We start from the raw sequence: 21275 nt of genomic DNA, 5'->3' as shown, positions 1-21275 counted from the left end.
CAGACGGTGCATGAGTCATGGTTGTCTAATTGCCCGGCTTCAGAGATATTCAAAGCATATATGTAGAATTGCAGACAACATCTAGTCCAACTTCATTTAATCTGAGGCAATTGGGGGAGTTCCCCAAAGTCAGGAACTGTTTTTCATCTTTGTTCTGTGCTTGTACACACAAGGATATAGTAAGATTTTATGCTGATGAAGAATGGGAAATGGACATAGAGGTAGCGACTCCAAAACAAAGGTGTGGATTCAGAGTCCACCCTCAGCAGTGGATCTACAGTTGGGTTTCCTGAGGGGTGGGCTACAGCAGAATGAGTGGAAAGGCTGGGGAAAATGCAGATTCCAGAGTCTTTCCCCAAATTAATAAATCAGAACTGTGGTGAGGTCTCTGTGCTATTCCGGTGCCTGCAAACGCTGAGAACCACGACTTTAAGGAAAGGTGGATGAAGTCGAGGACTGGCAGAGGATGAACAGGTACTATGTGATCATGACAAGCAGATGCTCCTCTGCACATACTTTGTCTCAAAGTTCAAGTAAAACGTGATGATTCTGGTCACTTCAAAAATCGACTCACCCTCTCACAAAAGCATTTCTGAGCACCAAGCCAGACATCTGAACCTAGAGATGCATTCATTCACACTTCATTTTAAGACATAAGTTTTTCCTATTAGGGGACCCTCAAAAGCACAAACTTCAGTCATCCCTGTTTTTATTCTGTGATGATTTCATTTGCTTTATTCCCTCAATAGCTGCTTCTAAAGTCATTTCTCAAGTTGCTTCTGTTCTGTTCTTGAACTGACTATCACTTGCTCAGCCTACACAGGATTCCTGGTTTGTGCCTCCTGACAGGATGTAGGATGTTCTTGGCAGTGCCCTCTGGTGGGACCTTCATCTCCCTGCCCGACATTTACATGCTCATCAGCAGAGATAGCCTGGCTCGCCATTATTATGATCATTCTGAATGCTTATTGAATAAATTAACTTAAATTTGTGTCACAGATTGATTTAATTCTCCAGTGAATGCAAATTACCACAAAACATTGGAAACCAGTGATAGATGCATAGCTTTTTTAAAAAACTTTTCCACATCCTGGAGTATTTTGGCCTTAGGCTCTGAGCACATATTAATTCATGGCTCATTCCCCCTACAAACAGGGCCGTAACCCGTACAGCTTTTCAAATCACATTTTTCAAATGACTGGCACCTGGGAGTTTTGGGTTTGTTTTGTTTTGTGGTGTTAAGTCTCTTAGGAGAAACAAGTGAATAATCATTCCCAGACTCTAGGGGAACTGTGTTCCTTGTTTTCCAGCTCTTGGAAATCTCTGAGGAAAACAGCACATAAGTTGGAGTCGAGCCCGGAGCTGGGAGGGCGGCCTCCCCATGGCATCCTGAGGCTGCGGCCTGGGGTTCTGTATCTCGGGACCGAGAGGCACTCAGTCACTTCCTTCCACTCTGCCTCAGGAGAGCACTTTAACCACTGTTGCATGAACTCAAAGAGCACTTCTCTGCCTTGCCATCTTCTTTCGCCAAAATGGTAACTTTAGGATGTGCATAGCCTTTGCCAGGTCTCAAAAATACAAACCATTTAGATGTCCCCGCATATATCAAGAAAATGTCTCTTCTCTGCATGTGATGCAGTACAAAAGAGGGAGAAAACTGGTGCATTTGGGCCAGCGGGAAGTTGACTCTGCTCCACACAGCTGTGCCCACGCCCTGTGGGACTTGAACTCAAAGTCCTCGTGTCTCGGCGTCCTCACCGGGAAGGGAAAACTGTGATGGGCCCAGGAGAAGCCGCAGCTGTGCCTCCTGTGACTCCTGTCCTACAGGCTCAGGTGAGATGGCAGCACACACACTCAGAGCACAGTGGGCCATGTCACCACCATGCCACAGGCAGCAAGAGGCAGTGTCCTCAGCCACCAAGTGCAGACGTCAGGGCTCCTTTCCAGAGAATCGAGCACATGAACACGGCATAGGCCTATCTCCCTGACCCCAAATCCAACACTGAAAATGCTCCAAACTCTGCAGCGTCGTGAGGCCCACACCACACTGTAACACTGCATCTCATGAGGGACACTGTTTAAACCAGTGCACGAGCACTGTCGGGCAACCTTGTGTGGATGCCGGACATCTCACAGATGCCCAAAAGCTGGCCGAATGCTGACCACTTCTGCTCAGAGCGTTTCCTGTGCAACCTGTGCGGGGAGAGGTCCTAGTCCGTGCCTGAGTCCCGCCTGTCCTCTACCTGGGGAAGCCTCCAGCTCGCTGCTAGGACAGTGCCATTGCTATTACTCTGTGTGCTGCTTCCAATGGCCTTTGGCTTTTTTGGATGCCTTTCTTCAACCAGACTGTTGCAAACGCAGGACCACAGTCCAGCTCCCACTCTCTCACCTGCAAAGATGGAAACAGCCAGCTCTTTCTCGCCACACTTGTATCACAGGCTGAGTATTTCCATGTATTTTTACTGAGGGACAGAGAGGGTTCTGTTAGCATTTGTAGCAGAAAAGAAATTGGGATCAAACTGCACGATCAATGCAATGGTAAGAATACTTATCACCCGTGTCATTGGTGTCTTCAAATAATCTGGGGAAAATCAAACAGCAGCTGCAATAGCTAAGAACTCCTTTTAGATCGAAGGACAATTTATGTCCATGCCAGAGTATCTGAGACCAGCAAAATCAATGATATGGACTAGGAAGGACTGCTGAAATAGCTCTTCTGAAGGAGCCAGCGTAGTTTCCCAAAGCGACTTACGTGTGTAATAACTGCTTACGGTGACTTGAAACCGGCCCCTTCCAAAGGGAGAAGACCTGTGATTGTGCCTGGAAGCCCCCATCCCCTCTCTCACCCCCACCCTCAGATCCTATAGCACTGGGCCACGACCTGCGGCCACGGCGCTCAACTTCCTTGCTGCCCCTCCAGAGGCTGAGCCCGTCCGTGCCAGAGCAGACACCACTCCCGGCACTCTGCATTCACGGTGCTCCACATCCACCTTGCACTCTTCCTGGAAAACGCGAGCTCCTGTGCTGTAGTTTGGACCTTAAATCCCCCATAAAGGCCCTGAGCTGCAGGTCTGGCCACTGCCGGAGGGCTGGGAGGAAGTGAGGCCACCCAGGCTCGCACTGAGGGGAGAGTGGGATCCCAGGCTCCTCCCTGCCTCCCCCTTTTCCTCCCCCCTCCCACCATGAGGTGAGGGGCTCCCCCTGCCACCAGCTGTCACCATGAGGCACTGTCTCGCCACAGGCCGTAAAGCCACAGAGCCTAGAAACTGTGGACTGCAGCCTCCGAAGCCAAAATAAAGCCCTTCTCTACAGAGGCCGACTCCCAGTGCTTCACTTCAGTGACAGGCAGCTAACATGAACTTGAAGGCTCTATTTACTCGTCTGCCTCCAGTCTGCTCGCTCTCCTCACTGGCTGTTTTTGCGTCTGCCAGGCCCCCAAAGGCTGTGCGAACCATTATCACAGGTTGTCATTATTTGCTTTCATTCATTCACCCACAAATATTCATGAATCACCTTGGGTGTTTCAGATACTGTCCAAGGCCCAGGGAACTCCATGGTGACTGTTAGAATCGCTTCTTATTTTCATAGTGCTACAAACTAGAAAAGATAAATATATACAGCCAAAAAAAAAAAAAAAAAGCTCAAAATTTATAAAGGAAGGTGGAATGGCTTTTCATTAGCACAAAATGTGAGGCTAGGTACACAGCAGCCCCGGCACCTGGAGTGGGGCCCCCTCGTCCACTCAGTTTCCAGTACCTGCAATTTAGCTTCATCCAGAAATATGAGACCAAAAGTTCCAGAAGAAAAAGTGTCAACATCTAATGCATACGTCCATCTCAGCTGAGCTGTGGCAGGAAACCGTGGGCCACCTGCTGCACCTGCATGCTTGCTGGTCACTCCCTTCGGCTTCAGCAGCCACTGGGCCTCAGGAACGTGTGCCCCATAGCCAAGGGGTTCCTTGCTCACCTAACCCCACTGCACACTTCCATCCTGCCATAGGAACACAGTGAGCTTTAGGTGAGGAGTGGGCAGGGGTTGAGAAATGGCAAGAAAGTTAATACCAACTTTTTCAAAGTATAAACCTTATTTGCATCTTAAGTTTTCCCACATTAGGACATGGCTCCTGCTGGACCCTAGGCTCCAAGCAGTCCTTCTAGCTGCAAAGTTGCATAGAGATTCTATTCCTAGGGATTAGTCCTGTGTTTGCCATAACTGTGAGATGCCTAATTATAAGCTGTCATTGGAAAAAAATGTCATCACTCTTGCAAAAACAAAAGCACCAAAAACAGACAGTCTTAACTTTTAGTGTGCTCACGGCAAACAAGTGCTGTCCTCCAGTGCAGCTCAGCAGACTGCACACTCAGGCTCTGCTGTGGGGCTAAGGCCGGGCTTCCCCTGGCCACCATATAAGCTGCTGGCTGACTACACACCTGCCTGGCTTCCGCTTGGCACAGCCCAGAGGGTGTGTGGGATCGTAAGTAACAGGAGGCTCTGTGTGGTGACAGCAACCTCTGTGCCGTCCCCTCCAGGAACAGTGCAAAGGGGACTAGAATGAAGGTAAACCCATTAACAATTAGGTCAGTGTATTTGTTTCCTTCTCCCAAGCTGGCCTTCCACTAGCCATTCTAACTGGCAACAAAAGCGACCCATGAGAATTTCACTTCAGCCACCTCCTCTTCCCGCCTGACCTCCAGAGCAGGTGCAAATACAGAGGAGCCAGAACAGAGGGGAGAAAAATGGCTTTGGGGCGATTCACCAGTCCCCGAGCATCTGAAAGTGACTTTTGTCCCTGTTATAAATCAATATATAGAATTTCCTTGAAGACCAGATAAAGCCATATAGTATGTTGAGACCATGAATAAAATGTAGGTAAACACAATGAACTTAAACACGATCATGAATGTATTTTGCTCTTTTAAAACAGAAAGAAGACAGGGCTGGGGATTTAGCTCAGCGGTTCGGTGGCCTGCCTTGCAAGGGCAAGGACCCGAGTTCAATCCCCGGTACCAAAAAAAAAAAAAGAAAGAAAGATAGATTGCTTTCTTCTCTCTGGTCTCCTTCACACAATGATAATTACATCCAGCAGAGGTTTCCAGGCTTTCCGCACTGTATAGCTGGGCTTTTAACCCCTCCCAAAGACCAGGTAAAAACTGCCAAACCGAAAAGCATTCTTGGCTCGGCACACAGCTTACCCTTTAAGTAGGAGTCTGGGCAGCAGCAGAGCAAAGACTTCTCCCGAATTTGTCTATTAGCTGTGGAGCATGTTCTGTTCAAAGCAAAGCTAGGATGCTTCTAAAATACATGTTTTATTCTACTTTCAGGTAAAAGGCATAAAGGGAAAAATGAGACACAACCACCCCTTCCTCACCCTCAAATATATGTTGTTACACTTTTGTCCATGATGTTTCTATAAAAAGATGAAAGCAGAAAAAAATACACTTAGCAATAAGATTGTATTTGTCTCCTGAGATAAAAATCCTTCACCAAGTGGCAATGACCACTGCATGCACAGTGGTCACCTGGGGACTCCCAGTACAGGTCAGGAGCCGCACAGGCCTTTGGAGACTGACTTGAGGGCCAGCCGTGCAGAGGTGGGAACGGCTTCTTCTGAGTGCTCAGAGTGAGCAGAGCATCCTGCTAGGGGAGGGGAGGGGACCGTCGTGGAGTGGGGCCACCTCCCGCGCTCTTTGGTGTCATTGGCACTGGCATGAGTGCTGCATCCACCAAGAAAACAGAAACCACTTGGTCTCAGCCAGGAACGTCGGGCTGGAATCCGCGAGCTGACATGCTGAGCGGAGAGGCCATACGGCCGGTGTTGCAGTCAGAACAGCAGACCACGCTGCCTGGCAGGGGCTGGAAAGCCAGCAGGCGCAGGGCACCACAGACAAAAGAAATGGGGCACAGCAGGAGCCAGACCCACAGGAGGAAACAGGGACTGCCCAGGCGAGGAGCCTCGGCAGGAAATGCAGGAAGGCTTTGCACCATCCAACCTCCTGCCTCCCGGCTTCTACCCATCTTGCCCTTGCCACTGGGGAAGGCCGTGGAGACAAGGGGACACAGGGAGAGGCCTGCAAAGTGGCTATGGACGGTCACTTCCACCACGAGAGGTCTCTGCTCAGCTCAAGTCTTCATGAAACAAGGCTCACGACCCTCCTGCAAGAGTCTGACAGATGTAGGGTCCTTCATTTCTCAGCACTGAGCATGCTAGTGAGACGCTACCTGTACCACCCAAGAAAGTTCACAAAGGGATGTAACAGCTCTCAGAGGACAGACTTCAGAGAAGGGACCCTATAGGTCGGCGACAGAGCAGGGCAGATGCATTTACAATAAAATCTGTGGAAGACGCAACCCAAACATGATCATTTTGGATACCAGACATTAGACTTTGGCCACCCTGCCTTGAATCTCACCTGACCCTAATCCATATCTCCATGTGACTGATGGTGGCATTTTGCTAAGCCTTTATCTGCCAACCCAAATATGAGAGCCTAGTGTTAGGTTCTCTTCAGTGGAGCACAAATATGACGAGAGCTGAATGAACCATGGCCCCAGAGAGAATCTACTTGTCTCCAAGACACTGCCTGTTATTTAACAATAGTCACCCCCTGGGGCCCAGTGATCAAAAGAAAAAATGACCTAAAGAAAAGATGGTGTGAGCCTGGCATGGTGGTGCACTTGTAATTCCAGCTCTCTGGAGGGTGAGGCAGGGGGACTGCTGTGAATTCAAGAGCAGCCTGAACTACATAGAGAGACCCTGTCTCAAAAACAAACAAAAAGACATGTGGACATTGGTTCCGCACTCCCACTGGGCTTGGGTGGAAAAGCCTATTCCTCGGAGTCCAGCTCAAAGGTCTCCCTGGAGACTTTCTGTCTCCTCCCTCTGGAAGCCTTAAGGGTGCACTCACTGCATGACACCCTGACCGTTTGCTGCCTGAGTGTCCCTCTTCTAGTGATTTAGGCCAAAGCATCTTGTCAAGAGCAATTTGACTTACAAATTGAACATACAAGTCAGTCAGTACTATAATGTGGTCAGGAATGAATATCCCCAGTCACTGTTGTCAAGTCTGATAATTCAATTGTAGAATGGGGTTGTTTTGTAACACTCTATGAATCCAGAACTTCGGAGGGTGTTTTTTTTTTTAGGAATAGGATTTCTTTTTTGGCTAATTTATGTTCAGCTAGTTGTTGCTACTGCAGGGTATTTGTAATATGTAAAGACGGCGGGAAAAACAAAATATCCAACTTAGGAGAGTGTCTGAAATAAATTTTCAGGAGATGAATGGGAGCAACAACAATACATAAGCTGCATTTCCTTTTTACAGAAAACTAATTCTGCCTGTTCCTCTCCGACCTCCACTCGTGATGTGTAATAAGGATCTAGCACGCAGCGCAAATCTGACCGTGCCCCGCTTGAGTCCACCACAAAGCAGCTGGTGGCCACCGCTCTGGCCCCGACGGTGCACACCCGCCGGCCAGAGCCTGTCCTTACAAAGCCCTCGGCCTTCTGCCTGAATGCACCAGATCAGATGTTCTTCTGGGCTGAGATGCTACGTTCCAGGATGCGAACTAAATGTCCTGTCTCCCGCCTCTCCTCAGGGATGGACGTCTGTTTCTTCAGTTTCCAGCCTCCTCAGGCCCCCCCTCCACCCCCCAGCCTACACTGTGCACCGGGACGAGTGAGCCCTTCGGTTGCCGCTGCTCAACCCTGAGGCCTGCACTTGGCTGTGCTCCTAGGCCTGACCCCGAGTTCCCACCAGCTCTCTAAGCTACTTCTTGTCCCGACCTCCGGCGCCCTCCGCACCAGCCCCACAGAGGGTGCAGTGGTCCGTAATGAGCACTGATGGTCTCTAATCAGTTTATAATGAGAACTTAGTTAAACAAACAAGGAATCAGCTTGCTCAAGACATAATTAATAAAATTATTAACTCAGGTCTGAATTTAATGGCTTTTGACAAGAGCTTTTTCTGGAGTTATTTTTCGGAGAACTTCCCTAGAGTACTGGGGGAGAAATGTCTCAATCAACATACTGCAAAGGGCCTTGCACCGGCCTGTGCCCAGAATACCTGCCCTGCAGAGCAGGCATGCAGTGCTTTCCAGATGCATCACCTGACCAAAACAGGAATAAAAAAGGTATTTCAGCAGGCTGGGGATGTAGCTCAACGGCACAGCGCCTGCCTTGCAAGCACAAGGTCCTGAGTTCCGGCCGTACCAAAGGGGGTGCATTTTAGATTAAACAATGGAAAGGTCATACTCACAGTACTAATAAAAGGAATTATGTGCCGCAAAATCACTCAACAGCTTTCGTGTTGATTTTTTAAATGGTGAATGCAGATAACAAAAATATGAATCTGACCATATGCCCGCCTTGCTCACCTCATCACACTGAGAGCGCGCATCCCTCCGCATCAGAGCCCGGTGTCTACACTAGCAGGTGGAGCAGCGGTTGTGACCCAGGGGCTCGGGGGCCACTGCGCTTCATCAGTGAGGGTCCAGAACGTGATTGTGAGAGGACACGAAGAGATCGCAAGGCACTGTTTGTGAAGACGATGCAGGAAAGGAAAACGGGGCGTGGTGACCCCAGCCGCCCACGCAGCCCAGGCAAAGTCCGGCCGGGGCTGAGCTGAGACGCCGTGTTCTCCCGTGCGCCCGTCAACACGCACAACATGCGCACGCGGTCCTCGTGTTCATGTATGGAGTCTTTATTAGAAACACGAAGGAAGAGAGACGCGTGAAAGGCAGCCGCTGCTGCGGGACCAGGACGTCTCCGCTTCCACACATCGGGAAGCTGAGTACAGAAGGTCAGAGCGCTGTTTGACTTCCGACTTTTCCTTTACGGTGGTGCAGGAACGATATGCGTGCTGTAGAAACTGAACTTTGGAATGGATAAAAAGAGGTGGTATTTATGCACAATGGACTAACATCCTGCCATAAAAAGGGATAAACTAGAGGCATTTGCCGAAAGATGGATGCACCTTGAGACCAATGGATTTTGTTTGTTTGCTTTGTTTTTTTGTTTGTTGTTGGTTTTTTTATGGTACCGGGAATCGAACTCAGGACGTTGCGCTTGAGACAGGCGCAATGCCACTGAGCTACATCACCAGCCCTTGAGACCATAATGTCAAGTGAAATAAATCAGACACACTAAATTTGAATATTGCATGGTTTCTCTTAAATGAGAAGATAAGTAGAGCAAAATAAAAACAGATAAAGAGGAAGTAGAGGGATCTTTCGCAAATGGATGGGAGAATAAGAGATGGAAGGAGATGGGAGGAAGCGGGGGGGACTAGATGGAGAAAAAGACAAGAACTGAAGGGGAACTGATGAAAATAGAGCTTTTACAAATGGGAAGGAGACCAAGAGTGGGAAGGCGCAGGGGGAGGGCAACGAGGATGTACCACGCACGCGCCCCACAGAGCGACCCCATAAGCTGCGCCGCCCAGCCCGGACACAGCCTCTGCGCATGCTCCAGCGGGGCGGGGCCTACGGTTGGTTTTCTTGGTTGCTAGGTGACCAGAAGGCCGCCACCCACTGGAAATGGCAGGGTTACTCCGGCCAGCAGGGTCCCCGCACCCTTGCCTGTTCATCAGAACAACCTTACTGGCTAGCCCACGACGTGACAGTGAAAACCGTCCCACTGCCAGCATACACAGTGTCAATGATGGCAGGAACAGAAACGAGACAAACAGAAAGCAAAGCCAGAAGCAGAACAAGACCAGTAGGACCTGGGCTCGAGCGAGGCCACACCAGGAGGCTGACGGGAATGAGGGCTCGGGGCTGGCACTGAAGCTGCCACCGCACCAGTCTGCCCAGCTCTGCCTGGGCGCGGGTTCCTGAGAGGTAATCGCCTCCCACAGCAGCAGGGGGGCCCCGGCCCTCCTCACAGCCTCCTGGGCTCCTCACCTCCAGCTTCCTGGAGAGCAAAGCCTTCCCACTGCGGCCCACAGCCAGATGCGCAGGGCAGGGCCTGGGGTGGAGAGGTCTTGGCTCGTGGCCTGACCCGAGGCCGGCGAGGACCTCCCACCAGTGCCCTTGGGGACACTTCCCAGAGCCCAGAGCTTAACGCCCAGGCCAGGTGGCGGAGTTCACAGCCGCGGAGCCGTCCAGCCCGGCGAGCTCCGACCGGCTGCGTGGGCCAGGCCACAGTGGGGTGAGCGGACCAGACCCTTGCACAAAGCTGGGCGACCTCTCGGCTCACCTCGCATCGCTGTTGGTTAATGCAGGCCGCTCACCAGTCCTTGCTGGCCAACATGGAGGATGGTGACAGGCACCAGGCAACCACAGCCCGAACGCACTCCATCTCACACGGAAGTGTATCACGTGGGTGTGAGGAACGTAAAACCACAGGACAACTGAAAATAGCACGGAGTGCATGTGGCTCAGCTGTGCTGCTGAGCTGGGCGGCCGCGCCTCCTGAGAATGGAGCAGAGGCTGAGGGTGTGGAGGAGGCGCAGGAGCACTGCAGCCAGAGGCGGCCGGAACACAGGCTGAGGACAGACAGAAGACTGAGGGAGGCCCGGCCGGAGGAGGACGGGACACAGATGCGAGACAGACGGCGGGGTGGGCACCAGGCTCCTGGGGGCATGGAGACATGGGGGGGCTGCGGCACATGCAGCAGTAGGCAGGTCGCTGTCCCTAAATAAGCCACGACAGAGGCTCCCTCCCACCCCATGCCCAGCTGACGCCTTGCTCTGCCCCACAGGGTGGTCAGGTGCTTCCTCCCTCTCGTGTGTGCCGGACACAGCCAGGAGCTCCTCTGAGGAGGGCAGTGTGTGTGACCAGGCTCTTGGGAACAAGGCGGGCACAGCACACAGAAGGCAGATGGATCCTCCCATGGGAAAGGTGCGCTCAGCCCAGAGGACACACAGCGTCCCCACCCTGGCGACAAGGAAGCCGGCTGCAGCACTGCCGCCTGTCAGGAAGGAGACCCGGAGGGAAGCGGCCTCTTCCTACCTAGGCAGAAGTGCGGACGCCTGGATGAGAGCCAGACGTCACTTGAACACGCCTGTGGCAAACGAGCCCGACGTGGAGAAGAGGTGGAGACTCCTCAGACAAGCATGGGCTGTGCTGTCCTCTCCCCACTCCCGATTTAGCACAAAATGAACCCAACCGTAGCCTTCAGGGGGAAGGGAAGTCAAAGAAGGGCAGGAGAGGCGGGCACCCCGTGGCCATCCCGGGACCTGTCCCCCATGTATGTGGAAGATTTCCAGGAATGTTTCCTCCTACCGACAGCCAGCAGCTACCGAGCTCCTCCTCCCTTTCGAAGAGGCAGCTGCCTTCTCTGTGCTACAGCAGGCCACAGCGAAGAGCACAGTCTCTGACCTGGGAATTCCTAAACCCGGGGGAAGCTGCACCCTGGTCTGTGTTTGCTTTGGTTTTGTTTCATTTCTTGGCTTTCTATGAGCTGTATTTAATTTTTATTGACACATACGAACGTTTATATATATGGAGTTCATGTGTGTAACAGACAAACACCTAACATCCACAACTTAAAGAGTAGACATTTACTTTGGCTCATGGTGTGGGGGTTTCAGCCTGTGGTCAGCTGGCTGCAAGGCGGAAGCGGCCAGGTGAAAGGAAGTGGGGTAGGAAAGCTGCTCACCTCATGGCAGTCAGGAAGCAGAGAGAGAAGGGAGGGAGGAGTCAAGACAGCTACACTGCCCCTCAGGTCGCACACCCAGGGACCTGTCCTCTTTGAGCAGGCCCCCACACACGACGTGCTTGGAGAGCATTTTAGATCTACACCTTAACCATGTGATAATTCGATACTCGTCCACAAAACACGCTGATCAAATGGTGGGAGTTGGCATTCCCTTCTCACTGAACATGTTTTTCTTTGTACTTGTAGGCTACACATTCCTTTTCCAGCTCTTTATGACGCAGACAATGGCCTGCTATAGACTGTAGTCACCTTCCTGTGCTTAGAACACTGGGACTCACTCTTCCCATGTGACGGTTGCAACACCTGATTGAACTCTTAACACCCTGGCCCTGGCTGGCCTCTGGGAACTGCCACTCTACCCTCCTACGAAATCGGCTTTTTAGTGTCTACACATGACTGAGATCAGGCGGTATTTATCTTTGGCATATTCCCGTGAACATAACAACCTCCAGTTCCATCTGTGATGCTGAAAAGAACAGATTCCACTCCTCTTTATCACTAAATAATATTCCACTGTGTTTACACAGCAGCTTCTCGGCCCATGAGTCCTTCCAGGACGCCTCAGTCCCACACCTGGCTGTTGTGGACAGTGTGGCCACAAACCCGACAAAGCAGAGGTCTCTTTGCCGCACTGATGCCTTGATCTGGGTTTACAGAGAGCTTAGGGAGAAGAGTTAGACAGTGGCTCTGACTTTAACACATTTTTAAAAGGGTTGGGCAAAGGCAGACTGGCAAGCCCAGCATGAGCAGTGGGAGAGATCGCGGACTGAATCTTCCTGGGTGGCAGCTGCCTCTGGCCCCCAGAGGGGAGCGGTGTTGGAGGCGCGGAAGAGTCCACGAGGAGAGCAAGCTGAGAATGAAGCCAATCCTGCCAGCCCCAGAAGGGGCCCCAAGGATGACAGCAGAGCGGCTTGGCTCACGTAGGAAGGGTCGGGGAGACCGAGGCTGTCTGGAGCAGGTAATGTCGGGAACTCTTCAGTGAGGCGCAGGGTCATGGGAGGCCGCCGGTGCGCTGATGAAGGCCACACTCAGGCCAGGCAGCCACGCCACGATCAGGAAGCCTCCCAGGCTCTGTCTCTGGCTAATAAAGGAGGCAGCCACCAGGGGAAATGGCACCTAGAGGGAGGTGGGAGTGTCAGCGACTCCCAGCACAGCCGGGCATTTGAGAGTCTGCTCAGGTCTGTACTCCAGGCTCCCGCCTCGGCCCAGGGACGCTTCCTGACAGTCCTTGGGAGGAGAAGGAGGATGGAGGATGGTTCAGGGCCATTGCCTTCCAAGGCAGGGCTGGCCTGGCTGCCAAAGCCCCACGGCTGGCCCTGGTGGCCAGAGGAAGGCGCCCCCTCTCCCTGACCTCCCTGGCCCACTTCTTGGCTCAAATTCTCCCTCTTCCTTCCTCATGCACCAGTCTTAATCTTAACAGCAAAAGGAAAGAGATGCGGGGAAGGTCAGGAAGGCTGGGAAAGGGCAGGGAGCTGCACTTCCGGGCCCACCTCTCCCACTCTGGGTTGGCGCTGGAGTTGCTGACTTCCTTCCTGGTGAGCCAGGTGCTCAGGCGGTCACCTGCAGGGTCTCTGCACCCCACGACATCTCTGTCTCTGCCCAGCACCACCCCTGTGGAGCCTGCGTGCTGCGCCACTCCGAGGACCACTGGGTAAGTCGCGTGGAAGGACGCAGGCCAGGTCAGTGGCTCAGTCCAGGAGCTGCCCCATGGCGCCAAAGCGGTTCTCAGAATGGTGGCCAGCACCCACGGAGGCTGCACCCCAGCGCTGAGCAAGGCGGGCCAGGCCTCGGCTTGTCTGTCCCCGGGAGGCTCCACGCCGCTGGACCCAGCTGTCCCCCTCAGACACGGGCTCAGAGCTGCTCCCAGTCCCCAGTCTGCACAAAGCCAGGTTCCGCATGCTGCAGCTGGGCGGCTGGGGCAGCGGGACTCAAAGACCCTGTGAAGCGGTGCTGGTGGTGCTGCTGGCCACGTGCTTCTTATTTGGCGCCACAGAGTTCAGCTGCAGTTGTGTGTGGATCACTGATTTAGAGTTCGTGCTGCTAATTAATGCAAGCCTGCCTTCTTCCTGACATCTATTCCAGACAGGACTTCTTTTATTCTCAAACAAAATATCCCAGAGCCGCAGCAGGAATGCTTGGGCTGTTCCTGGGCGTGTCAGGTGTCAGGGGCCCCTGCACCCTGGCCCACTGCCCTCTCCAGTGTGGGGGCCTACGCCTGCCCATGGGGAGATGGCCACGGCCCAGCTCTCCCAGGGCTTCTGTCCTGCGCAGGAGGCCTTGGGCTCTGCAGCCCAAGGAGCACGCAGCTGCGCCCACTCTCTGTGTGTGTGTGTGTGTGTGTGTTTGTGTGTGTGTGTGCGTGCGAATGCAAATGTGCACATGACCCGCCAGCAGCAGGGGCCTTGCACAGTGCACAGCAGGAGCCTGCACCGGTCGAGTCTGGGCCTGCATCAGGCTGAGGTCTGCAGGCAAGGTATTGGAAAGGATGGGCTCCCAGTGGACATGGGAGATGCCCACCCGCTGTGGGGCCGGCTGCGCTCCCTCACGGGGAAGGACACTTGCCCCTCTCCAGGGAGCACTGGGGGTGCCTCGCTGCTGCCCGAGGTGTGTGCAGCCAGCGCGCCCTTGTCTCTGTTACGTGGAGTCGAGTCCTGGCGAGGCCCAGTCCCTGCAGTGACTGAAAGCCTTCTGCAGTGCTGGCCTCCACCTCCAGCAGGGACCTCACTCCCAGCAACCCCAGCCTTCCAAGCCACCTGGGCTGAGCACCCAGATCTCGGCGGCAGGGGTCAGCTACGAACTGTGAGCCTGGCCAAGTAAGGTGCAGGCAGAGGAGTCAGCGCCAGCGCAGAGGGTGACTGGGCCCTGCTCCCGGGAAGTAAGCGCCTTCACCCTCACCAGGCCTTGGACCACAGCAGAGTTGGCGGTTTGCAGCTGCCCGCACTGTGGGGGAAAGCCAGCGTTTTCCAGATCTGTTCTATGCACACAGGCACAGATGAAGCCTACTTTCAAAGTGTTCACTGTAGTACCTTTTGTGATAGTGAAAAATCAAAGCCAGACTGCGTGGTAAGTCAAAATAGTAATAGCCGTAGTAAGTTTAAGGCACCGCAGAAGCTGAACGCACACACAGCATCCCAAATAATCCAACTAAAATGTGGCAAAGAGCGAGGCAGTGACCTCAAACAACCAGCACTGTGTGGAAATGTTCACCTTCCCAGCCCTCAGGGTATGCAGATCAGTGCGAACCAAAACCGTAGTGAGTTCCCATCTCACTACCTAGAACAGCCATCCCCAGAAAGGCAAAAAATCACCAATACTGGCAAGGGCACAGAGAAAGGGGAAACCATGCACCACTGGAGGACGGTAGGCTAGCTGGGCTATGATGGAGCGCTCTCAACAGACTGAAACGAGAGCCGGCATAGGACCAGCAATTCTACTGCTAGAATGAAGTCATTATAACAAAAAAGATACTCACACATCATGCACAATAGCTGAAATATGGGATCAATCTGGATGTCCATCAGCGGATGAATGGATAAAGAAAATGTGGTGAATATGTACAGTGGAATATTACTCAGCCATGAAAATGGAGTCCTGTCATTTGCAGTAATGTGGACAGAACTGGAAGCCATTATGTTAAGTGAAATAAACTAGACAGAGAAAGACAAATACTACGTGTCCTCATGCATTTGTGAAATAAAAAGAGAAAAAGGAATGATGTAGTGATAAGTAGAAATCACAAAGGGAAAGGAGGCTGGGGACTTGAAGAAGCTCAGTGAGGGGCATCAAAACACAGACAGGAGAAATGAGTCCTAGATTTTCTACAGGACAATTAAAACAATCTACTGACTAAAATAATCTAGGACACACCCTCAAAACCACTCGAAGAGTATGCAATTCCCAACACATAAAAATGATTAATGAGCTGGGATGGTGGTGAATGTTTGTAATCCCAGCATTTAGGAGGCTGAGGCAGGAGGATCACCATGATTTCATAGCCAGCCTGGGCTACACCGTCCAATTGAGTCTAGAATACATAGTGAGACCTTGTCACAAAGGAACACTTCAATGAACTTCAAAAACACTTCAATAGAAAATTGAAGGGCTGAGATGCAACTTAGTACGAAGACCCTGGGTTCAATCCCCAGAAATGCAAAAATATTAGTATTTGAAGAGGTGGACACCCTGATTACATGGCTCGGCTGTTATATGACGTGGACGTGGAGTCACTGTGATGCACCTCACAAAGACGTAGACGTATAATGTCCCCGTATACAGTGTTAGAGCCCGGAAGGCTCTGCACCTGGCCCTGTGGGCAGTGAGAGCCAGTGGCCAGCACCCACTTCCCGTCCACGCACTGGGTCGGGAGGCCGGTCTCGTTTCAGGGCTGCTGCTGCTGCTGCTGCTGCTGTAGGGTGTGTTGTGACAGAGGAGATAGGGAAATTCGGGAACCGAGTACAGAGACTGATGGAAGGGCAATGGGAATCCGGGCAGAAGTGTCGCTCCTGTGCACACATCTGCGGGAGGGGCCGCCCCTGGACCGAGGGCTGACCCTCGACCTCTGAACTTGCAAGAACCTCAGAGTGAGGCTTACAGCTTAGTTATGACAACCGGTCTCCAACTCTGAGCTTCTCCCTTAGTCTCCATTTTGTAGACTTTCCGTTACTGTGCTGAAATCCCCTCACCCCTGGGTCCTCAGTTTTCCTGTATCGCCCCATCACAGCATGGCTTGAGGGCCCTCCGGATGGGGAGGCGGGGGGGGGGCCCGGGCCCGCCCCTGTGTGTCACCTTGGGGAGCTGCAGGCCACAGGGCAACTCCCTTTCTCAGTGGAGGCGGTGCCGGGCGTGAACTCACTGACATCCGCAGGCACGGCTGGGGAGAGCCTTGCTTTTCACCTTGGCCGTGCAGGCCTGGTGGAGCCACTGCTGTTGTGCTCACTGATGGGAACACTCACTCCCTGGCCAGCCAGGTATGGCGAGGACAGCGGGGTCTGGTGTCCAGGAAGGACGAGGGGTGCGGGCGGGGGACCCACAGCGGGAGGAGGGGAGGGCAGAGCTGGGCAGTTTTAAATTAAAAATGAAATTAACTTCAAACTAATTTAAAGCCAATAGAGCAGCAGGTGTGCAGGGAGTGGAGCCCCCCGGACTGACCACTCGGCCGCAGACAGGTCATTTCCGGGGACTTTGAACACAGCGTGTGAGAGGAAGGAAACACTCGCAGCTTCCCTTTCTCCCGAAGAGGCCACCCCCGGCAGACCTCAGACTTCAGAAGCAATTCCCCCGGAGGCGGCCCTAACGATGTTTAGGCCCTAGAATCAAATATTCTCAAAATGTGTTTGTTTTTTGCTGCTCATTTGCCCAGACTGCAATGCTTCCTACCTCACAGCTCCCTGAGCCGGGCCGCACTCTGCCCTACTCTTGCACACGCCGCTGGCCTCGCAGCAGTATGGATGCCGAGGCTCAGCTCCTACAGCCATGCATCGGTTCGGGACCAGCAAGATGGTTACACAGAGAGCTGCTGTCCTGTGCTGTCCCAGAGCAAGTGACCAAGAAGAGTCCGGGCCTTCCCACAGCGGATCCCTGCGCCCTGGGGACATGAGGATGCCTGCTGCTGCCCTCTCGTGCCAGCCTGGGCCCAACCGGCACTGTCACCCGCCTGCCAGGTGCAGCCTCCTCACACTCTGGGCCTCTTCTGGAGTGGGCCCCGCCCAGTCACTGGAGTTCACTGTGTAAAAGTCTCGACAACAGCTTGACAGCAGGTGCTGGGGCAGCTTCCTCTCGAACATCTGCAAGCGTGAGGTGGAACGCAGGCTGCAGTACCAGGAAGGGCCCGCCAGGCTCGCCCTGTGCAAGGGGCTGGGTGAGCGAAGGTGAGGACCCAGGACAGCACCACAGCGGCACTCGGGGGCCCCTGGACGTGGATCCCGGGGGCCTCCCTGCGTGACTCCACACCCAGGGGTTTCCCTTCCACAGGGACATCGCTGTGTTGCCAGAGCTCACCCTCATGACCTTACCTCGTCATCTGCAAAGGCGCCGTTTCTAAGGGTCACCTCGCAGTACCAAGCACATGGGGCGGGGACACAGCCAGCCCCTGACCCGCGTGGCCTCCACTGTTGCTCGCACATGGACAGGAGGCAGCGGTGCTGCGCTGGCACTGCAGGCTGGGGCTTGGACAGCAGCGCTTACCTGTAATTCCCCGTCGTGTCTGTGTCCCTGTGCTGAGGGTGAGCGGCGGTGGGATGAAGCCGACGCCAGGACTCGGTGTTGGGCCAGTGTCAGACACAAACGCCCACTGACCGGGAAGAGTCCTCGGCCAAAGGATGTTAAAGTTTGCTGGGTATGTGGGCTTGCGGACACAGTAACAGGAAAACCAGGTCTCAGCTCCCTGGGCTTGGCTTACAACGCCACCAAGTGGGGTCTTCTCAGTCCGCTCAGAAATGCTGCTGACTCTGCCAGGCAGCCTGGCTGAGGACTGGGCAGCTCCCAGCACAGCAGGGTGGGACAGGGCCTGGAAGCTGGCAGAGAGAACTTGGCCACCGAGGACCAGGGCCACACCGAGGGCTGTGATCCTGGACCTCATCCCAAGAGGGGAGGCAGCCAGGGCAAGCAGCTGCCACTCTCATTGGGCGAGGATGGGGGAGCAGGTGCAGGCCAGGGCTGCCACCCACCGACCTGCCAGGCACTGTGGCCTCACTCAGGAGACACCAAAGTCGCAGCCCCGTGAAGGGCTCGGCTGAACACCTGCTGCCAGCTTCCCCGGCAGGGCAAGGGCTTGGCCACCTAGGGGAGGAAAACGAGGTCTGGAGGATGACTGTGGGTGTGGGCAGGAGGGCCAGGCAGAGGCAGCAGAGGTGGTGAGCACTGTGCTGGCAGAGGCCCGGGTGTGCCAGGCACAAGCTTCCCGTGGGCTGGCAGGGCAGGGCATGCGCAGTTGGGTTCCTGTGGCTGGCTCTGAGAGCTGTTGGTGAAGCCCTGGCGTCTGGAGCAGGTGGTTGGGTTCCACTGTTTGTCTCTGGGCTGTTCCTGGAGATGGCCATCAGCTCCCTGCATGTGACTTATGGCCGTGGCTTCCTGGGTTGCTGGTGGCAGATAAGCAGCTAGCTTCCAGCTGCAGACTGTCAGCATCTATCTCCGTGCCTCATCTGGCCTGTTTGTGTATTTAATCTGCCAGTCTCCAAGGGGCCAGGCACAGCGGCCAGGCCTGGGCAGACAAGCACAGGGGAGCCAGGAGCCAGAACTGGTGAGAGGCCTCACCCCTCCTCTCTGATGGCAACCAGGTCTCCAAGGGGACAGGACCAGGCGGGAGCTCAACACGCACTGGGCACCCTGGCCACCAGGAAAGGACCGTAGAAATGACTCGATTCTTTGCCACCTTAGATGGGGACTCAGAGGAGAGGAGGAGGAGGTGCTGGTGACAGTGGGTTAGGGTGCCGCGTCTCGAGGGATGTAAACACAGCCTGCCCCTGTCGCGGTGTCCTGCTGGCTGTGGTGAGGATCTGGGGCTCCAGTCCTATCTGTTACCAAGCGATATTTGGTTTTCCAGAGAGGCAGGTGCTGTGGGCAGGGCTGGGGAGCAGGGATGGCGCCATGCAGACTTGATGTTAAATCCAGGGCACTGGGAAGAGCTCTGGGGCGTGTGGCAGGTGAGCCAGGCTGCCCTCACCTGATGGTGACTTTCACCCCGCACCCCACCTCACAGCGCCCCAGCCAGGGGGGCCACACTGCCCTCCTGATGCCTCACCTGATCCCCGCCTTTGCCAGCTCCCTGGGAACCCGCTGGGGCTTTGCAGTTACACCAGAATTGCATGACTGACAGTTTCTGGAAATGGGCAAAATATGGATGAGTTAGTCAGGGAAGGAATTTGGGAAAGGGTGATGCATGCTTAATTTCCTTAGGGCCTGGGTCATTGGGAACAGCTCCTCCTAACAGCAGGTTTTCAAACATATCCCCGCTTTCTCTAGAGATGGGAATGAACGTTAGGACGTAAGGTGGGTAGGTGTCTTAAAGGGCTGCAGGCTACTGAAAGTGAAAAGCCAAGTCAACAGGGGCTGTTTGTTCTGCTCCATTCTCTTCCGTTTCTAGACGGGTTTCATCTGCAGCCAGGCTGCCTGGTTCACAGCCCTCCTGCCACAGCCTCCCTGGCTGGGAGGACAGGTGTGCGACACCACGCCTGACCTTCAGTCGGCCCACTGGGCCCTTTACTGTCGAGACTCCCTGCCCTGTCCTAGACCCTGGCTCTTGGGGACAGCTGCTCTCCCGGCACTCGAACCGGCAAGGCCCCCGAGGAAGACAGAGGGCACTGAAGGAGTGGCTGACAGCAGGGTGGGGGAACCTCGAAGGGTGTGGGCGGGATTTCAACAGCCACCGGATCAAGACGCAGGACCCTGCTGTGCCCCTGAAGTCCACAGGTCAAGGGGAGGAAGCTGCCTTCCACCCCTGGCACAGCAGCGGTGGCTGCAGCAGAGGATGAGGGGACCCTTGCCATGCGTGGGTTCTCCGCTGCCTGCATCTCCACAGCGCCCCTGGAACCGAATCCAGGTGGAAGACAGGGCTGGGCCAGGCATTGCCCTGCTTGGAGGTCAGCTGGGCCAGCATCCAGCCCCTGGGCATCAGGCTGTCCCCAGGTCCGCAATGCCCCACCGCCCTTGGACTCGCCGCAGGTCCGGGACCACCTGTCATGTAGCCGGAGCGAGGTGTGGGACCAGAGGGGCGAGCAGGACACCGGGGCCCTGCCCTGAGCAGCGTCTCAGACCCGGCCACCACCAGCCATATTGTGGTAGAAACTCCCTAAGTGCGCCTGAGCTCCTGCATCCGCGGCTCAGCCATCACAACATGCCCACATTAGCACTGACTGAGGGCGGCAGGGGACGCAGACAGCGCCCGGGTGACAAGACCGGCCTGGTGTCAGCTGTGTCTGGAGCGCACCTGCCCCTCCTCTCACTCCCTGTGTCCGCTCTGCTGAACGCAGACCTGTGAAGCGCACCGTGCTCTGCCCTCACGTGTTCAGTGAGCACACTCACCCCGTCATGGGACAGTCCCAGAATTCTTTCACCTCAAAAGACTGAAATTCTCTGCTCACTGAACAACTCCAGATACCTTCTGTCTGCGTGTCAGCTGATCTGTCTCTGTGCCTGGCTCATTTCACTTGGCATCACATCCCTCATGGTGTATCCGAGTTGTCACGTGTCAGAATTCCATTTTTCAAGGCTGAGTAATATTCCATGGCGTGATCACATCTGTCTGTCTGTTCCTTGTGCATGGGACACTTGGGTTGTTTCTACTCCTTGGCTATTGTGAACAATGCTGCAGCATGTGTGCACAGATATCTTGGGGACTCTGCTGTCAATTATTTGGGGCACAGAGGAGAAGTAAAATGCCACCCTGCTCTTTTGTATTCACCTCCACACCAACTATTTTCAGAGGTAGAGACAAGCTGACTCTGAACAAGATGTGGGTCCCCCGCCCCCGTAAAGCCAGACCTGGCGCAGGGGCTAGGGTCCGACCTCACAGCTCCGGGGTCACAGACAAGCTCCCTCGTGTGGCTGAGACCTGCTTCGTTTGCCCCTCGGGATGAGCAGATACCAAGCTGTGTGGCCTGGGTGACAGCAGCACAGCACC

General features: G+C 54.3%; 1 protein-coding gene across 6 annotated transcripts; it reads left to right on the top strand.

The window, feature by feature from the left end:
* Window positions 1-9763: 9763 nt before the first annotated feature.
* Window positions 9764-13391, top strand: LOC104876752. 6 transcript variants are annotated; one of them, XR_004517113.1, is made up of 4 exons: window positions 9767-9837; window positions 10221-10557; window positions 10700-12617; window positions 13065-13391. XR_004517113.1 is itself a non-coding variant. In XM_010644950.2 (2 exons), the coding sequence occupies exons 1-2, from the start codon at window positions 10215-10217 to the stop codon at window positions 11098-11100; spliced, it is 744 nt and encodes a 247-aa protein (XP_010643252.1). In that variant the 5' UTR covers window positions 9915-10214; the 3' UTR covers window positions 11101-12760. The 6 variants fall into 6 exon arrangements, 1 of the variants encoding a protein (XP_010643252.1); XR_784401.2 differs by lacking the exon at window positions 9767-9837 and having other exon boundaries at window positions 9915-10557; window positions 13263-13391; XR_004517112.1 differs by lacking the exon at window positions 9767-9837 and having other exon boundaries at window positions 9915-10557; window positions 13080-13391.
* Window positions 13392-21275: the final 7884 nt, after the last annotated feature.

This window comes from Fukomys damarensis, unplaced genomic scaffold (assembly GCF_012274545.1).
Source record: "Fukomys damarensis isolate Sample0158 unplaced genomic scaffold, DMR_v1.0_HiC HiC_scaffold_14, whole genome shotgun sequence".
In the NCBI taxonomy this organism is placed as follows: Eukaryota; Metazoa; Chordata; class Mammalia; order Rodentia; family Bathyergidae; genus Fukomys; species Fukomys damarensis.
The sequence above is the reverse complement of the archived record's forward strand: the minus strand, read 5'-3'. Positions and strand labels throughout refer to the sequence as shown.

Excerpts from the sequence above, each read along its gene's own strand:
- LOC104876752 (XM_010644950.2), top strand. The coding sequence starts at position 10,215 with ATGCAGGCCGCTCACCAGTCCTTGCTGGCCAACATGGAGGATGGTGAC. Across the intron at positions 10,558-10,699 it reads GATGCGAGACAGACGGCGGG|GGTGGTCAGGTGCTTCCTCC; the intron begins GTGGGCACCAGG and ends TCTGCCCCACAG.